Source organism: Diachasma alloeum, unplaced genomic scaffold (assembly GCF_001412515.2).
Source record: "Diachasma alloeum isolate Michigan unplaced genomic scaffold, Dall2.0 Dall_scaffold_00494, whole genome shotgun sequence".
NCBI classification, from domain to species: domain Eukaryota; kingdom Metazoa; phylum Arthropoda; class Insecta; order Hymenoptera; family Braconidae; genus Diachasma; species Diachasma alloeum.
Genome location: NW_021680627.1, coordinates 46,416 through 65,082, shown reverse-complemented (window position 1 = coordinate 65,082; position 18,667 = coordinate 46,416). Strand labels below are relative to the sequence as shown.

At 38.3% G+C, this 18,667-nt stretch overlaps 3 protein-coding genes across 4 annotated transcripts; 1 reads left to right on the top strand and 2 right to left on the bottom strand.

Moving 5' to 3' along the window:
• Positions 1–1,370: 1,370 nt before the first annotated feature.
• Positions 1,371–4,885, top strand: LOC107042591 (coiled-coil domain-containing protein 157). The gene is made up of 2 exons (XM_015263689.1): positions 1,371–1,533; positions 1,965–4,885. The coding sequence occupies exons 1-2, from the start codon at positions 1,519–1,521 to the stop codon at positions 3,765–3,767; spliced, it is 1,818 nt and encodes a 605-aa protein (XP_015119175.1). The 5' UTR covers positions 1,371–1,518; the 3' UTR covers positions 3,768–4,885.
• Positions 4,883–10,580, bottom strand: LOC107042597 (insulin-like growth factor I). Its single transcript, XM_015263700.1, has 3 exons — positions 10,011–10,580; positions 8,185–8,270; positions 4,883–5,406 (listed from the first exon to the last, which is right to left on the bottom strand). Exons 1-3 carry the CDS (start codon positions 10,322–10,324, stop codon positions 5,372–5,374), a joined length of 435 nt encoding a protein of 144 aa, XP_015119186.1. The 5' UTR covers positions 10,325–10,580; the 3' UTR covers positions 4,883–5,371.
• A 2,763-nt stretch (positions 10,581–13,343) lies between these two features.
• Positions 13,344–18,667, bottom strand: LOC107042592 (4-coumarate--CoA ligase 1). Of its 2 annotated transcripts, none has more exons than XM_015263690.2 (9): positions 18,241–18,667; positions 17,899–18,099; positions 17,713–17,835; positions 16,143–16,353; positions 15,591–16,069; positions 15,328–15,505; positions 14,706–14,927; positions 14,409–14,641; positions 13,344–13,901 (listed from the first exon to the last, which is right to left on the bottom strand). In XM_015263690.2, the coding sequence occupies exons 2-9, from the start codon at positions 17,923–17,925 to the stop codon at positions 13,743–13,745; spliced, it is 1,632 nt and encodes a 543-aa protein (XP_015119176.1). In that variant the 5' UTR covers positions 17,926–18,099; positions 18,241–18,667; the 3' UTR covers positions 13,344–13,742. The 2 variants fall into 2 exon arrangements, with proteins under 2 accessions (XP_015119176.1, XP_015119177.1); XM_015263691.2 differs by having other exon boundaries at positions 17,899–18,095.

Sequence of the window (18,667 nt, the reverse complement as noted above, 5' to 3'; positions counted from 1 at the left end):
GGGAGGGGGGGGGGGTGGAGGTGGTGGCGGCAAAAGTTACGAAAAAGTTACTGATCGCGCAGGCCGGACCTTAGGAACAGTAATAAGGTTCGAAATAAAGCTTCAAAGCTAAGGGTCACGACGGTCAAGTGCAATGGCAAAAGCACCATTGCAGCGCTACAGAAATCCCCACGAGGGAATCGTCAGCGGGTCAGGAGACCCCGAAGTCAATTCGACATCGCAGGGGGAATCCAGCTCTGCAAATAACGAAGGCAACGAAACTGGGACCACAACACCTGGGGTACATCCAAATGCAGCTGAGCAAGAAAAGACAGATACCGAGGCGAAGAAAAAACGCGTGGAGGAGGTGGCGAAACGACTCGAATTGAAAAGAGTTGGGCAGTCAAGTGCACCAGTGGACAATCGCGAGCACTCCATTACGCAGAAAAAATCGGGCTCCCGTGGTAGCAGTCATCAGCAGAATCGTGAGCACAAATCGAGGAGATCTCGCACTTCGTCGGCTGCAGGGGGAAAACAGACTTTTCAGGGACGAGTGAGAAATGTTGATAGGGCGGGACAAAAGCAGAAAGTAAAGGCCCTCAAGTTGAGAAAAAAATTGAAACAATTAGTCGCAACAGGAAAGGAAGACACCAGGAAAATTGCGTCCTCTGCATCTAAGAACGAGGATTTTTCAGCGGCAGGAACTAGCAGCGCTTCATCATCGTCACACCGAGGTGAAAGGAGGACGTCTTTTAGCCATTCTCTGGCAGCAGAAGAGCTGAATGTCTCTTCTTCAACTGATACCGACGACGAGGGTCAGGTGACGGAGGCGTCACAGCAGAGGAGCAAACTCATTCGGGTTAATATAGGAAATTACTACGCCTACTTGGTTTCGAGGGCATTCTTCAAAGTTGATTGGCGTAAATACATCGCGGGTAAGGGGGCTACGATGGTTTGTCAAATGAAAAAAAAAGAATGAAAAAAACTGAAAATTTCAGCTGAGAAAATTCTATAGAAAATATTTAAATAGAATAAGTTATACAGAAAAATGGAATTCTATTGACCTTTTCTATTGAACATTTCAGTACAATTTTCCAACCAATTCGCTAGGTTTTTCCATTAAATTTTCTTATTGATTAATTAATTAATTAATTACAATTACTTATTGATTGATTACTCTTGATTTACATTGGAAATATGTTTTACCAAAATGACAAATAGAATTCTCAATAGGATTCTTTCAGAATTTCAACAGAAATCGCTATGTTTATCTATAAATTTTTTTATCCGCGAAAGTCCCACAATTTCCAGCAAAAGTGCTCCCTTCGAAAAATGTCAAACTCCTCCCCTGCGCACTCTCCTGCGCACGTCGGCACGAGAAATAGCGGGAGCTCTCCGCGCCGCCGGTGTGTTTATCATGATGTCCTAACCAAGATACTGAGCCAAACACATCAAGCAGATCATTGTACATTCCACAAACCCCCTAAACATCAAAACTCGAATAAAACTCCATGAAACATCGATCTGCATCGCCTCAAGATGGAAAAGTTACGAGTGAGTCAAAAACCCCACCTTAAACCGAGAACTCAACTGACACATCCACTGACAAAAAAAACATTTCCAGAATCAAGTCCGCTCTTGTCACAATCTCTTCCTCCATTGGATTCCAAAAAAATTTGAAAGACTGAGGCAAGTCGGGCCATTCTCGTGACAAGAATGACCAGTTCTCCGAACAACTCATTCAACTTTGTTGCAGTCACCGACTGAGATCGTAAAAATCTTGTCAACCAACTAAATTTTCGAGTTTGTTAACAAACTCATGAGTTTTTCGAAAAACTAGCCATTATTATCGCAAGAAAGGCCCATTTGTCTGAATTTTGAGAATGAGTTTGTGGCAGGAGTTTTTTTCCCCTGGAAAATCTTTTTTCTGTCAGTGTGAGGTTATATATAACCTCATACCACCCATAACACTGTCCATCTTCCAGATGAATGAGAATATCTTGACCACCAAACGATCTTCGCAACCTGCCCTCCAAGGGAGCTCCTCAAAACGCCCAAGACTGGACCCAGCAGACCCTTCCCACCCAAATAAAACCGACAAGGAAATGCGACGTCTCAGGACTCACTTTCGCTCGAAACTATCCCACATTGAAACCAGCACCACTCAGCTCCAAGGTCTGCGAAAGCAAATCGAAAAACTCCTGGAAAAAGAGGCGAAGAAACTGGAGATCCAGGCGAAGAATGAGCTTGAGAAGCTGGAGAAGTTGGAGCGTCACCTGGACATAGAGAATACCCCGAAGGACCCCCAGGACCTCCAAACCCTCCAGGAAGCCGACATTTCCCCGATGAAAACCCCGATGAGGCAGAAGCTCCTGGACTTGTTGCCTGAGACCTCCAAAACGAAAAAAAATCTCAATTTCTCAGGGCTGGGACACACACCCACGAGCCCAGACATAGGCAGCCCCCAGGAGCCCGACGAAGAGGCTCAGATGACCCCGAAAAAACTCACCAATGAGTCAGAACTGCACTTGCCCACTCTCCCCCCACAATCTCCTTACTACGGAATTGAGTCTCAACAGTGTATGGTAAAAATCCAGAAATTGAACACTGAAAAAATCCTCTGGGAGGAGCGAAAGACACTCCTGGTGAAGGCAGCACGTGTGAATGAGCTGGAGGAGGAGCTGCAAGCCTCCAGAGACGTAATCTCGACACTTCGTGAGGTTGAGAGGGAGAAAATGACTCTTGAGCAGCGTGTTGAGGGGTTGAAGAAGGCACTGGAGCACGCGGAGACGAGGGAGCAGGACCTGAGGATAAGTTGCGAGGATTTGTCCAGAAAAATTGAGGAATTGCTGAAGACCAAAGCGAAGAGGGAGCAGGGGCTCGAGGAGGTGGAGGCTGCTCTGAGGTCTGAGAATGCTGAGTTGAGAGCACATGTTGAGAGTTTGAAGAGGGAGAATGAGGAGCTGATGAGGAAATACGAGGGAGGGAGGGACGACGAGGTGGATGTTACGAATTATGTGAAGGTTGAGGTGATCACTGAAGAGGGATTTTCGAATCAACATTATGTGGATGATGTCGCTGGTGATCCAGCGGTTGGTGCTGAGCAGGAGGAGACTGGGGTGGCAGAGGAGCCGGAGAGACCTGAGGTCCGTGGTGGGAAGCGTGGCTCAGGGTCGAGAAAGGGAAAGAAACAGGTGGGGACTGGGAGGAAGAGGGGGAGGGGCAAGCCTAAGGATTTGAAGGAATCGAAGGGCAGGGGAAGGAGGAAACGGGGGCGCCCACCAGGGAAGGGTCCTCTGAGGGCAGGGAATAGGGTGGAGAGGAATGATATCACTGTGGGTACGATGAACTGTGTGAAGGTTGAGGCAATCACAGACGAGGGACCATCTCATCACCAAAATGAGGCTGGGCACGCCCTCGGGGAGGGTGCGACGAATGATGGTGCCCAGAACGGAGGATGTGCTGAAGAGCCCGGGAATTACCTGGAGGAAGAACTCTCCAGGAACTCTAGCAAACAGAGGAGAATCATGGTGGGAAATATTCCACTTTACCCATCGCCCTCGACCTACTTTGACATTGATTTTTACTCGAAATTCGTGAAGCAAGACTGCAAGACGTTCATCTGCATGATGTGCACGGAGATTTACAACACTAGACCAAAAATCATAGATCATATATGGTCTGCTCATTATCAGGGTCGATGGATGTGTCCTCACTGCCCACGGTCTGCGGGGGACAGGTATGGCGCGCTGATGCACGCCAAGAAATTCCATCGTTCGGAAAAATAAGGCGGTTTAGGGGGTCTTGAGTTGGAGGGGGAATTGGAATTCGGTGGGGATGGCGAACGGTGTTTTTAATTTTATCAGGGGGTGAGTTTGAGTTACGTACAATTTTTATTTATGATTTTATGGGGAAACATGAAGTATTTAGGGGTTCATTCCGATGCGAAAATATTATTCGTGAATTTTAATTTATCAGATTCAATTTTATCAGTTAGTGTTTGGGGAATTTTTTGTTGTTGATGTCGTTGTCGAAATATTGATAAATTGCCCGAAATATCTTCTCTGACATATTTGCGATATAATGAGCAAATGAATGTTGAAATTTTTTCATCTTGATTACACTGTGACAAAAATCAACGAAAGACCGGAAAAATGCAGAAATTAAATAATCAATGGTGTACAGTACGAATTCAGTGAGAGTACAGTGAAATTTGCCCGTCTTCCTCTGGTGCTTTTTCACCAACAGGTCACGCGGAGAAATTTTATTTTAAATCGTTAGGTGCGATAATTGTTTATTTGATTTTGTCAGGGGATAAGTTATGAATTATGTAGAAATTTTTATTTGTGATTTTATGGGGGAAGACCAAAGTATTTGGTATTTCATTTGAATTGGAAAATACTATCGATGAAGAAGGTTCGGGCCGCTCCCTTTTATCATTTAGTATTTGGAGAATTTCTTGGTGTTACTGTCATTGTCACAATATTCGTAAATTGCCCGGAACCTCTTCTTCTCTGACATATTTGCGATGTATTGAGCAAATGAATGTTGAAACTCTCATCTTAACTACACTGTGAAAAAAATCAACGAAAAAAGACGGAAAAAATGCAGTAATAAAATGATAAATGGTGTACAGTAAAAATTCATTGAGAGTATGGTGAAATTTATTCATCTTCCTAGTACTTTTTCACCAGCATGTCACGCCGAAAAACTCATTTTCCTCTTGATTTCGAATAATAATTCTTGGAATACCATTTCACTCTTCAAATACATATAAATTGCATAGTAATTTTGTTCGAATTTATTTCTTCGTGTAGTCTACTGTGGAAATGTGTTATAAGAATTGACGAGGCTCTTGGAGCACTTTGTCGTTCATAGATCCAATAAATAGAGAAATTGAGTATTATTTTTTATTCAATATTTTTATTTAAAAAAACCCTGTCACTGACACCTCTGAATAATTTAAATAAATCGATTTAATACTAGTGAGATCAGTCAGCATCGTCAAACGTAGGAATCCGTAAAAGTAACGAAAATAAAGTATTTGGTATCTTCATTTGAAGAAAATACATCGATGGAGTACGTTGTGGCGTGTTATACACAAAATATTTACTCAAGTTCAGTGTTTCACTCGATTTTATCACGGATTTTTGATGGGGAAACATGCTCTTGTACCATGGAAGCCATACGATCCCGACTGAATTCAGTTTTTCCCGGGTTCTGCTGAATTCTTGGGGGTCTGTGGGCTAATTGCAGACCTCCTCAGGGTGACTTCGAGCTTGTTGATATCGGGGGAAAATTATGCGCAACTCGACAGTAGTCTGCATGAGATTTCGAAGGAAATAGTACAAGTGAGCCATTTGGTTCTGGTAGAATTGTGCCGATTACGAAGTTAGGGACTTTCTTCAGTGAAGCTTTCAATTGAGTCTGAAAAAAGAATCATTTAGCATTAAAATACTCATTTGGGAATAAAATAAATATTACTAGATTAGTATGACAACATTTAATAGAAAAATCTAGTGCTTTATCGAAGAAATTCTATTGAATTTCCATTGAAACTCTATGAGAATTCAATTAAAAAAATTTATTTGGTCTTTGCTCCAATTCTATAAATTCCATTGATTTTAACAGAAATCGATCTCATGCTTTAACAAATTAGGTTTCCGAAAGTTTAAACGATTTCAATTATTTATTTGCAAACAACGAATTTTATTGATATTTTTTCTATAAAAAATCTTGGACATGAATTTCCTAAATAAATGAAAATACAGCGAAAGGAACTCAGAAATTTTACGCCCACGAATTACTACAGAAAAAAAAATCTATTGTCTTTTTTCTATCAAATATCTGTTAACAAAATAACAATAATAAATAAATAGAATTCTGATGGAACTCCAAGAGAATTCTCACCGAATTCCACTGAGAATTCTCTAGAATTTCTTAGAGAAAGCGCTAGGTTTGTCTTAAATTTTTTCACGCGTGGAGAGAGAAAAAGATTTTCCGGGAGAAGAAAAAATTCTTGCCGCAAACCTCCCTCTGAGGATCGAGGCAAATAGACCATTCTCGTGATAAAAATAGATGGTTTTCCCAATAACTCATTTGAGTTTGTCACAATCAACGATCAAAATCTTGTTGACTACAGTAAACTCTCGTTATAGTTGCACGCATGGGGGCAGAGGGGAAGCGAATGCTGATAATGCACGTCCCCCACCACACATTCACCATAGTCCCCTACTCCCCCTCCCCACCCCTCACGCACTCACAACAACAACTCAAAGAAATTCTCGCCGAAAACAATGGTATGTTTGATTGTGGCAAGCATGGACTTGATTCCAGAAATTTGTTTTTTCTCTCCGTGGATCGATAACGAAGACAGAATCCAAGGTCTAAAACGAGATTATTTGGATTGAGCTTGGAACAGATGAGTTTTTATCTACGAAAACAACATTGTGTCCTTTCAATTCGAAAACATTCACTAAAAACAGATATCCAAATAAAATTAGAAATTCCCGTTTTATCTCTCTCATTCAGACACAAAAATACCCGAAGCCATACATTGTGAGATATTATCGCAGCCGTTATCATGTCGCAAAATGCCACCGTCCCACATTCGTTGAAGATCAAATTCCCCAAAATGCTAGCAGAGATATTTGCCGGTGCGTGATTACTTGAACTTCGCGTGCACCCTCGAAGTCAGTGCGATGTAGAGCACATTTTTGGGCCGTTCCGTGTGCCAAGAAAATTCTATCGACTCTCGGGCACTACTATCATGCAGAATTCTATGAAAAAAGAATCTGCTCACTGAGATAAATCCATGCGTAAAATATTGTACGACAAATACGATACGAGTACGATTGGTTTTAATTTTTTTGTACAATTTATTCCGTTGGGACGGAATAGCTATATAGAAGTATCCGTGCTTGAATCTTCCAAGTTTCACTGTTAGAAAGTTATTGAAATTCAAGTACAAATGCATTCGAATTTTCAATATTCTGAGCTTGAATTCAATTTCAGACTAAATTGCTCATGGAATTACTGATTCATCTTGGAAGTTCAATAAAATTAAATTTTTCATTACGAAGAATCATTGAATTTTCAATAACAATTTTGATTTTCAAGCCTATCGAGAAAATTAAGCCACAGATTGAAAATTCAGAAGAAAATTTGCCTGAATTTTCAGGATTTTCAGTAATTTTCATTGTCGTATGAACCTGAGAAATCGAATTTCATTGAATATTCAAGAACATTGACTGATTTATCAATAACAAGATCAATGAAAATTTTATGTAAATTCGTTGTTAAAAATTTAAAGATTTTTGACTTTAAATTTCAAGAGTAATTTTCTAACAGTGTTGTTTGTTAGTTTTTCAAATGAAAAAAATTCACTGAGGGCCAGTTGCACCAAGCCCTGTTAACCAAGTAAATCGTCAAAATAAATTTATGTCTAAAGACATTTATTCCACAATTGTACAATTTTAAGAATTCGTCCCAGAGTATTTTCATTCAGCCCATTCCGTCGTGAATATCGACTAAAAGCTTCATAATTAGTCGTATTATTGGCAGATATTGGTGATACCATCGCTCTTATTGATTCACCACGTTTTTTTGGGGGGAAAATATCTTCGTGAAACGTTCGATCAAAATTGATCGGCAGATTATTTTTATTTATTCCAATACTTAAGTGAGGATTTTCTTAACTGGGCTTGGTGCAACCGGGCCATAGAAAAATAAAAACCCAGTATTTTTTGACATAATAGTTTTCTAGTCAACATGCCCATAAAATATAAATTTTTAAGCGGTTTTTAAGCGAATGCTCTAGATTTTCTACGAAATTTCTTTGCATGTGCTTGATTAAACCGTTCCATATCATACTCAGTGCATGCAGTGCATAAGTCATCGAGACCGAGTTGCGCGCGAAAAAAAGCAAAATAAAATTGGACCAATCTGATAATTAAATCGTGCGATCGATTGTCAATAATTGGAGCACCTCAGTGCACCGGCGGGACTTTTTACGCCGACGTAGGCAGTCATCGAAGAATGACTTCCCATCATCATTCTTCTTAGACTTCTTCATGCTCTCCCCCTCATCCTTAGGTCTCCTCCCTGAATTTCCCAGGCTCTCTGTTTGCTTATCAAAGACATTCCGAAAATCATGAATATGCGCGCTTCCGCGATGGGAAGCGTGTTTGTCATGACGTTTCTTACTTTGTATCGGTTCGTTCGCCACTCCCCCAATAGACACTGTCTGGCTCGGTGAGAACGATAGGTTCACTATCCTCAGTGATTCCTCGCTGCAAATTAGAAGAAAAAATTATCTCAGTGTTTCTTCTTTCATTTTTTTAGGCGGATGTGTTCTTTCGGAGAAAACAAGTAAACAAGAAACAATGTCAGTCATTCAGTGAGTGTTAAACCTCTTGAACTTAAAAAAAAAATTGGTGTCTGATAGTGGAAGGGGTCTTGTTACGAGGGTGATAAGACAAATGATTGACAAATTCTTACAACTTTTACGAGGGCTTGTCTGAAAGGAGACAGTGAGTGGAAGTTGGCTTATCGAAATTCATTCATTCGAAAATAGGGAAATGTCCCACTGGTCGATTTAATATTGGGTAAATGAATAGAGTTCGAAAATTGTTTAGGAAGTATTCGGTTGGTGTCCAAGAGTGAGTGAGGGTTAGAGATATTTATCGAAAGACTTTTATTGATGGACTGGGAGAATGTTCGTTGGCATTTTTATCTGAATCAGCTAGTTCCGAAATGCTCGATAATGAAGGAAGGTCCTCAGATAAATTCATAGGCTACGAAAATTTGTCTCCGCCTATTTCATTTCCCTATCAGTGGACTGTTTTTGGAGATAATTATAGATTAATGATGTTATTAGTCACACTTGAATGTCTATGTTTGATTCTTTATTCTGAAGGGTTAAGGATATCCAAGTATCTTTTACGGTTTAAGTATTTTTTAGGCGTGCAATCGATTTCTCGTAAAATTCTGAATATGGATAAATTTGTTACGATTCCGAAGAAATGATTTTTATGATGGAAAACTGATTGTTTATAAATTATTTATAGGAAAAACTCGTAATTTTCAAAAATTTCAATTGTTTAATATTTTTTCTTTAATCTTTTGCCAATAGTGAACTTTCTATTTTTTTCAGATTTTTAAAGTGTTCTCTAACGGTTCAATGTCGAGATTCAAATTCTGACCTGCAAATTTTAAATAATAAAATCATTGTAAAATGTCCCGGAACTTAGGGTCAAGTGGGGCTCAAATAAAAGCTTAAATGTTCAGCCATTTTCCATCGTCAAATTTGTCAATTAAATTGCGTGAAAAAAAATTGAAAAAATCGTGAATATTCAGCGTCATTAAAATTACATTCTGCACAGAATTTTTATTTTTTTAACATTCGTTGTTTATAACTGAATAATTTAAATTGTTTAAGCTTTTGGAAACCTAATTATTATAAGCATGAAATCGATTTCTAGCAAAATTCTGAATATGGATAAATGTGTTACGATTCTGAACAAATTATTTATGATCGAAAATTGATTGTTTATGAATTATTTATAGAAAATCTCGCAATTTTCAAAAATTTCAATTTTTTAATTATTTCATCAAATTTCCCCCAAAAGTGAACGTTCTACTTTTTTTAGATTTTTACAGTATTTTCCAACAAGACTAAAATTCAGACCTTCAAAGTTTAAATAATAAAATAATTGCAGAATGTCCGGAAACTTAGGGTCAAATGAAAGCTGTCATGTTCGACTGCAAATGTAGAAAACTTGGAAATCCTTAAGAAACATTCTACAGAAAAAAGTCAGACATTTTTTATTGTCGAAAAAATTCAGAATGGAAACAGTCTCTCAATATTTTCATCGCCTAATTAACAAAAATGTTACACACACACACATTGTGATTCAATTGTTCTTGGAGATTATTTCAAATTTCAGGGGAATTATAATGACATAGAATATTTCCAAAAAAGTTCACCTGAAATTTCAGCCAAAAATTGATAACAGTGTAATTGCCCTTACATTCCCTCATTCGAATTCTCCCCAGACGCGAGTGGTTTGCAGTACAGCTGGAGGTGCTGTAAACTACAGGACTGATGGCAGCACTCCTCGACGAGTCCTGTATCATAGGACCTGGACCGCTTGGAGTGCCTGCCACCGGTGTAGGGGACGGGTTCGTTGTAGCCGCGACCCCAGCAGACGAGGTAAAGAGCATCACTGAGACCCTTCGAGCACAGTCTTATTGTCTTTGGGAACGGTGCACTCTCGACACACCAGTATGCGCCCAACACGAGGGAAATAATAAACATCAAGTTCAGGTAGTTAAACTGCGACATTTGCACGGAATAACTTCACTGGGAGATAATTTGACAAAAATTCACTGTTTTCCAAGATTTTTGCTAAAATTTGTTGTCCCAGAAATTGAACGACGCGTTTTTTGGTTTAAAATTTGCGATTATCTTCAGTCAATTTTTAACAATTGCACTGAATTTTTCGCATTATTGGAAATGCTTCATTTTTTACGATTAATTCAATTTTTATGAAATGGGGGAGTGAACTTTGGGAATGAGAAACAACTTGACTCCTGTCATCCGCGAGTTCTCCAGGCGAACTGAAGCCGGTGGTAGATTTTATAGTCGACTTATAGTGGTGACATGATGTCCGTGACAGAAGGGCGCTTGTCTGCGCGTCAACACGTGGTCAGAGCGATGGTAGAGATGGTTCAATATAACATTAAAGCCCCCGTATTATCTTTTCTTAGTCACACGAGGTATAGTTTGAGAATTTCATACTCCTGTTAGATGTATATTCAGAAAGATCGATGTCCTCGACGGAGAATGAAGATGACGAGGAGAGACGGAGTGATATGGACACACGAGGGGAAAGCTATTTTTAAAATCTGCTCTGAAATAAATTGATATTTAGAAGAGATACGTCACTCTTGGTATTTACGTGTAATTAACTGACGAATTTTATTCTCGGATGAAGTGGCGGATAATGGGGGTGATCGGAAAAATTTGCTTGCACATTATTCTGAAAATACCTCGTGTGGGTTTACAGACAAATGTCAGACGATTTTTATTGTCGGGGAAATTCAATTTCCGTTCAATTGAACAAAATTTTTATTCATACACGGTTCAAAATCTATTGAAATTCAACTAACAGTGGGATTTGATTTTTTTGTTGTGAATTTGAATGCAATTTATGATTAAATCGTTCTTGGAATTTCTTATTCATCCTGGGAATTCTTCAAAATCAAGCTTTTCGTGGTAGGCGATTATTGATTGTTGAAAAGGACATAAGTCCAACTTGAAATATGGAGAATATAAGCCATTTTTTCAGTGTGACGGCTTGAAATTATGCGGACAATCGAGTAATTGATAAAACAGTATGAATTATTAATTAGGATGTACTCACTCAGGCATGTACTTCAAATAAATAGGGGTGAGTGGGGCAAAATGAAATAGTCGAAAATACGACGGCTTGACGCAATTCAAGCAAAAAAAAATTTTTTTCATGAACTATTTTTTTTGTTAATTTTTGTTTATTATTTCTTTTTATTATTGGGAGTACTGAGTAGAATAATAATTTTCCATTCAGTAGAATGGGATTATTGAGAAGTTTTGACGGGAGAAGATTTTGTTAATGGATTAATTGAAAAGAAAATGAAACGGCAAAATCGGAAGGCCCAGGGGAAGACCCAGAGAGGGAAAAAGGGTAATGCGATACAAAATTTCAGTCGAATGAAAAAAAAAGTGTAATCGGCCTAATCTAATCAATTGAATTGTAATCAATTGAATTAAAAGACAAATAAAAAATTATTATTCTCATCAGTACTGCCAATAATAAAAAAAGTTGATGAACAAAAGTTGACAAAAAAATTTTGTTTTTGCTTGAATTGCGTCAAATAGTTGTTTTTCGGCTGTTTCATTTTGCCCCACCCTCCCCTAAATAAAATAAAATAATAAAAATCATCAGATCAATTTCCGGGACGAACCAACCGAAAAATTTTTTTGGGACAGTTTTTTTTACAAAAATGTTCGTTTTTCCTTTTTAGGCAGATGTTATTATCTGCACTAGACTTCAATCGCTTGAGAAAATATCCGTCGATTTCCAGTAGTAGAGTAAGATAAATCGAAAGACATAGCAACGGGGTTAAGTTTGGATCCATTCGATTTCTTCGGATTATTTCAGTCGGCATTTTGCACGAGTCAATTGGGTCGTCCAGTCTGCATAGATAGCGACTCCGCTATCTCAGTGCGATAGAGTTACGTCCATCAATGTTTATTGATATGTTGGTATTAGGTACCATGTTACTTCATGCATTTGTCTTTTATTCATTTCTGAGAGTTGCTATAAAAAGAGACCGAGAGATTTCATGGGATCTTCGCTGGCATTTATGCGATAGATTTCCAAGAATTATTGATCTTCTATCATGAGGATAACTAGCCTCGTAAAACTCGATAGGTCGCCTCAGCCCCCGGACAGCTCTCGCTGTTTGTTTTAGGCCCACGGTGCATGATAAACGTGCATGATGGTTTATCAATGAATTCACCCATTCAGCACGTGATTAGGACAGAAATAAACAGATAGAAGCTATCGAATCATCAGTTATTTTATTCCCCCATCGTGACCGTATTTTTTTGCCATTTTTATCGATTTATGCAATAACAAAAATACGGAAAATTCTCCGGGATCGCTCATATCCCGATCTGACATAATCGTTGGATTGTTTACTTGGGTTTTGACTGTGTACATTAATTTTTTTTCGAATTGTGGGGAGTCGCGGATGTTATGCAATTGGATTTCGGTGGAATGAGATTAGATATTGACTTGGCCTTTCTGCTTGAAGAGAAACGTTTCTGTGAAATTTTACCTGGAGTGAGCATTTCAGCTGGAACTCTTGTGAGTCGGGGGTGAGATAAATTTCCATTGCGTAGAAAGTTGTTGAAAGAATACGAATATTCGGAATAGGAACAACCTCTGGACGTAATCTGGAGGAGATTAGTGAGGGAATCATCAATCATAAAGTGTGATGTATGGATGTTATTGGAATTCCTTGAAATATTGAATGAAATTCGTACAAAAAATGTCATTTTTTAAAATTCTTTTAATGAAAAAAAAGGAGAACAATAGTGGAAAACTGTAGAAAGATGAAATTCTACAATTTATTTCTATAAAATAGTTTCTATTGAACATTTTCTATAAAAAAAACGTGTACAGGGTGATGATATGAAATTGAAACTTACAATGTGAACATAGTAATCGAGGACCGTACCGGAATAATTTTGAAAATTGATTTATCTTGACCTAATTTTTACTCGTGCCAAATTAAAGGACTTTACATTTATTCTACCACTTTCTACTGTACCAATTCTTAACTTTTACTATTTTCAACAGTAAAAACAATTTTATATTTTTTTCGTGTAATAAGACTACAGAATTCTTCAATAGAATCGGTCACAAACTAATAGAATATTCAACAGAAGTGCACTAGAAATCCAATACATTTTCTATCGAAATCGCTAGGTTTTCCTATACATTTCTTTCGTGTGATGTCAAAGGATTCACCTTTAAAATATCAGAGACATCGTGAAGCCCAGAAGCTTCGTCAGGAACTTCAAGAATTTCGTGGAATCTTTCGAATTCCCAATATGAAGAGGAAATGATCGGAAAAGAATTGCACGATTAAAATTGACGATGTCAAAACAGGAAATACATTTCTTTGATATATTTCGATTTAATTCAAAGTCATTAATTGACCAGAGACTGCGCCATAGCTCGCAGCAGTTTCTTCGAAATTTTCCCTGACGGCGTAATAGGCATTTTCTCCAGAATCTTCACGCCTCCCCGGAGTCTCATGTGGTCGGGGAGATTATCCTCAACGTGCTTGATGATTTCTTCTTCAGTCACCTGAAAATCGGTGATAGAATAGTATTACTAAAATCCATGGATTGAAGACAGCGAATCGTTTATCGCTCAACAAAGTTTTACTGACGAATCTCTCTCCATTCAGTTTCGAATATTGAAACGTGGAATCAATGAGCTATTCGCGATAAAGGGTGTTTGTATTTTATTTATATTTCATGGCGACCGGATGACGGATGACTCCGACTAGTATAAACAGATGATGGAATGAAGAATACAGAGAGTATCAGTCATCCGTGGTTCGGAGTACTTGTTCTTTGAGTTTAAATGTCAGTACCAGAGAGTCAGAGGTGATGGTGCTTGCCTCTCTATCTTTGAGTGAGGATATAACCATAACGAATAGAAGAAGAAGAGTCAGAGGTGGAATGACGATCGAGATGGATTTTCCAAGTGCAACTCAATGAAGAGTTGAAGTTGGATAAACTACACCGAGTTATCATGCCTCCCACCCACGAACTCAACACAATTGAGATGAAGATGTGATTGCATTACTTTGGAACCAGCACGGGTTGTGATGAAAGCCATCGGCCGCTCTACGTCCATTAAATCGGGCTTTGCGACAACTCCAGCTTCACTGACGTCTGGATGCTCCAGGATGACTCTTTCTACTACCAATGGTGGCACTGGCAAGATTTGTTTGTACTTGATTACTTCTTTGAGCCGATCAATAACGAACAGATCACCGTCTGCATCGACATACCCCAAATCACCGGAATGATACCAGCCTGGATTTTGAAGTGAAAGAATACCATCATTTTTCGAAATTTTACAAATTCTCGCAAGGTCTACCTTCTTTATCGATGACCTCCGCAGTGCTCTTCGGATCTTTGTGGTATCTGAGCATCATATAGGGTGACTTGAAACAAATTTCTCCCTGATCATTGAGCCCCACCGTTTCCCCGCTGTCTACATTGACGAGTTTCATTTGACAATTTTCTCGGATTTTTCCACAACAACTGAACTTTTTGGGCGCATCCTCTCGCCGTACGATAACTCCCATTTCCGTCATCCCTGCAGTGACCAATTGTTGGCTGTATCAAAGTCCATAGGAAATATTCAGGGGACTAATGGTCTCTCAGAGTTTATTATCACACGGAGGACAAAAATGAATAGAAAAACCTAGCGAAGTCGATTTTTCTATTTAACTTATTCTATTGAAATATTTTCTTTAGAATTTCCTCGGTTCAAGTTTTCCAAGTTTTTCAACTTTTATAACTTATAACTTATTCTATTAAGTATTATGAATTAATAATGTTTTATAACTTATTCTATTGAATATTTTTTATTGAACTTGTCAATAGAATCGTTAAAAAACTAATAGAAAGTTCAATAAAAATTCAATAGAACTTTCTAACGAATCGCTAGATTTTTCCATTAAATTTTTCGTGCTTGCATCTAGGTGGAAACTCACCGTATCCAAGGGATAGATCAGCAGTTGGAAATATTCTCAACATGTTCTTATCGACCTCTTCACTGACACCTCCACCACCAAAAATTACGTACTTCACGGATGACAGGTCGTAATTCTCAATGCCTTCCAATTTGTAAAGATGGTTTGCAGTTGCGGCGCCAATTATAAGATTATTGATCTGATGAATAAATGAACAAATACGCAGGCATAATTTGATATTCAATAGAGGATTTATCAGAAGATGTAGAGAACTCGTTATTTACTTTATACTTTTCGACTAATGCACAGACAATATCTATTGTTGGCCGTGAATATATCACAGCTGTGGCACAGTTTCTTAGTAAACTCAAGGTGCATCCAATTCCACTGATCCAACAGATTTCGGAAAACCAAAAGTTGATGCTGTTCGCAACGTACTTATCTGGAGCAATATACGAGCACTTCTCCAGCCAAAAGTACGAATGGAGAACGCCTTTTGGATATCCAGTGGATCCCGATGTGCAGATCATGACAGCCGGCTGTTTTATATCTTCAATTCTCGTGCACTCGAAATTGTTCACATCTTCGGGGTCTTGTTCCCTCAGAACATCGTGCAGAGTCACCCAACCGGGGGAATCCCCGAAGACGACAACTTTCGTCGTTCTCCCAAGATCATCAATTACTTTCTGAACAGTCTCAGCTACCTTCTCGCTTACGAACACCACCTTTGGCTCTCCCAATTCCAGAAAATATTTCACCATATCTGGAAAATTGAAATGGGTAAGACGACTGGAGAATTGCTGATTGATAGTATTTTGTGGATTGAATTACCGCACCGTCGTCGAGGTTCACATCCCACCAGGGATGGAAGACAACTCCGGTGAATATCGCTGCGAGAACCGGAACAAAAGTGTCTAAATGATTGTGGGTGCTGATTCCTATGAAGTCTCCGGGTTTGACACCCTGTTTTCTCAGCCACAGGGCGCAGCGCACTGCTCGATCCCACATGGACGCGTAAGTGTCTTCTTCCCCAGTCAATCCATCAATCTGTTCTCAATCAGTAATTATCACTTTAGAAATATTGTCTGATAAAATTACAGAAGTAACTGATGTTTGGTGATCTCCAATGAGATATGAGAATTATCAATGTAATGGCAATTTGTATTTGTAATTTGTAATTTGTATCACTGATTAAATATCATCTCAGTAGTCGACAATCTCTAATGGCGATTACTGATTGATGATGTAGTAGTCAATTTATTTGAAATTATCAAGTGATTTATGATGCGAAAAACGAATTGTATTTATACAGAATGATTTTAGCGATAAAATTGATCGGGATTTCTGTTCAAATTTTTGGGGATTTCATTGAAAGTTTTATACAGGGGAGAATGGGGCAATTCAAGCAAAACAATTTTTTTTATTAAATATTTTTTTATTAACTGTTGTTTATTAACTTTTTTTATTATTGGGAGTACTGATGAGAATGATAATTGTGCATTCAGTAGAATGGAAAATGATTGAGAAATTTTGACGGGAAAAGATTTTGTCAATAGATTCATTTAAAAAGGAAAATGGGATGCTGAATTTCAATCGAATGAAGAAAGAAAAGTGTAATCGGCCTAATCTAATCAATTGAATTATAAGGCGAATAGAGAATTATTATTCTCATCAGTACCCCCAGTAATAAAAAACGTTGATAAACAAAAGTTAATGAAAAAATTTTTTTTTTTGCTTGAATTGCGTCAAATAGTCGATCTTCGGCTGTTTCATTCAGACCCATTCTCCCCTATCGATGCGGGAAACATTCAAGCGCCGCCCAATAAAATTTCTAGTGCCAGCACTGGAGTTTTTTTCCTACCATGCACTTTACGGTCATTTCCGCTGCTAGCACTACAATTTTCTAAAGAATTGCTCTCCGTGAATTATAGTTATATAATTATTGTCTCAGTCGAAACATCGATCGCTGTTAGAAATTTCTTGAAATTTCAGTCACAATGTCATCTGAATATTCATTGTTGTGAGTTTGAATTCAATTTCAAATGAAAACGTTCACTAAATTTCTCATTTATCTTGAAAACTCAAAAAAAAATCGGTTTTCCATGTTACAGAATCATTGATTTTTCAATGAAAGCTTGAATTTCCAAACTCACATACAATTCAATTTTCAATAAATTGAAAATTCAAAGAAGTTATCGCCTAAATTTTCAAAATTTTCAAGGTTTTTCAGTGCCGTATGGACCTGAAAATCGTGAATTACTTGAATATTCAAGAAATTAACTGATTGGTTAATGAAGAATTCTACAGAAATTTCATGTAACTTTATCGTTGTTAAAAATTTCAAGTTTTTTCACTTGAAATTTCAAGAGCAATTTTCTAACAAGGCATTCTATGATTTCTACATACTTGACCAACGCGTTTCGGCACTTCCTTCATACGCTCCAGAAGTGTCTGCCCAAAAGTCTGCCAGGAATCGCCTGGAGGCTCGATAATTCGCGTCCAAACGCCATTCTCACAAGTGACTTTTATCTGAAATAGTTTTCAAATAACTTATCCATTAAACGGTGCGAAGACCGTTTAAACCTTTCTTACTTGAGATTTATCTTCAACTTCAGACATTTTTTTTACATTAAACGCCACCTGAGCAGAACGTTTTCCCTCGATGTCAAGATATCAAATGTATACACTATAATCCACTGTGCCAAACTGGACCTCAATGTACTCACTCTTCGCGAATTATCTTATCGATCGGAATCGACTGATGACGGCCGTTCAACTATGTAACCGATCTACCTGACAACAAAAGGAATGAAACAGCTAACCAATCGAGCATTTCTCTACCAGAAGATTGAGTAAAATCGTGTATTCGTCGAGAGCGAATGCATAACTGCGAATAGAGTTGTTTCCCGGCTTCATTTATAACACAATACCTACCGCATGAGAAGTGGATTTATCATTCCCCACGATGCACTCTACACTACATATGTTGAAATTTGCACGAGATATGGTGTTCTTATTTATAATGCCAGCTCTGCGGTCTGGAAAACATGGACTGGCAGTCACTTTCTCACACATTTGCCAGCGTCTCCGCCATCTCCCGAAATTCTCAGACTCCCGGAAACTTTGCCCGAAGAGCCTTTGCGAAATTTGCATTTTTTGCAATGTATTTGGGAAAAATTGCGAAGTCAGTAGTGAATTCTTCTCCACTGACTCGGGGAAATTTACTGAACGTGAGGATAGTTTGTGCCGAAACTGCAGAATTTACCATTTACTGCATCAAAAATGTTCGCATGAATGTGCATATTTTCACGGAGAGAAATATTCAAGAAAAATGACGTTTTTTAAAAATATTCATAACTCA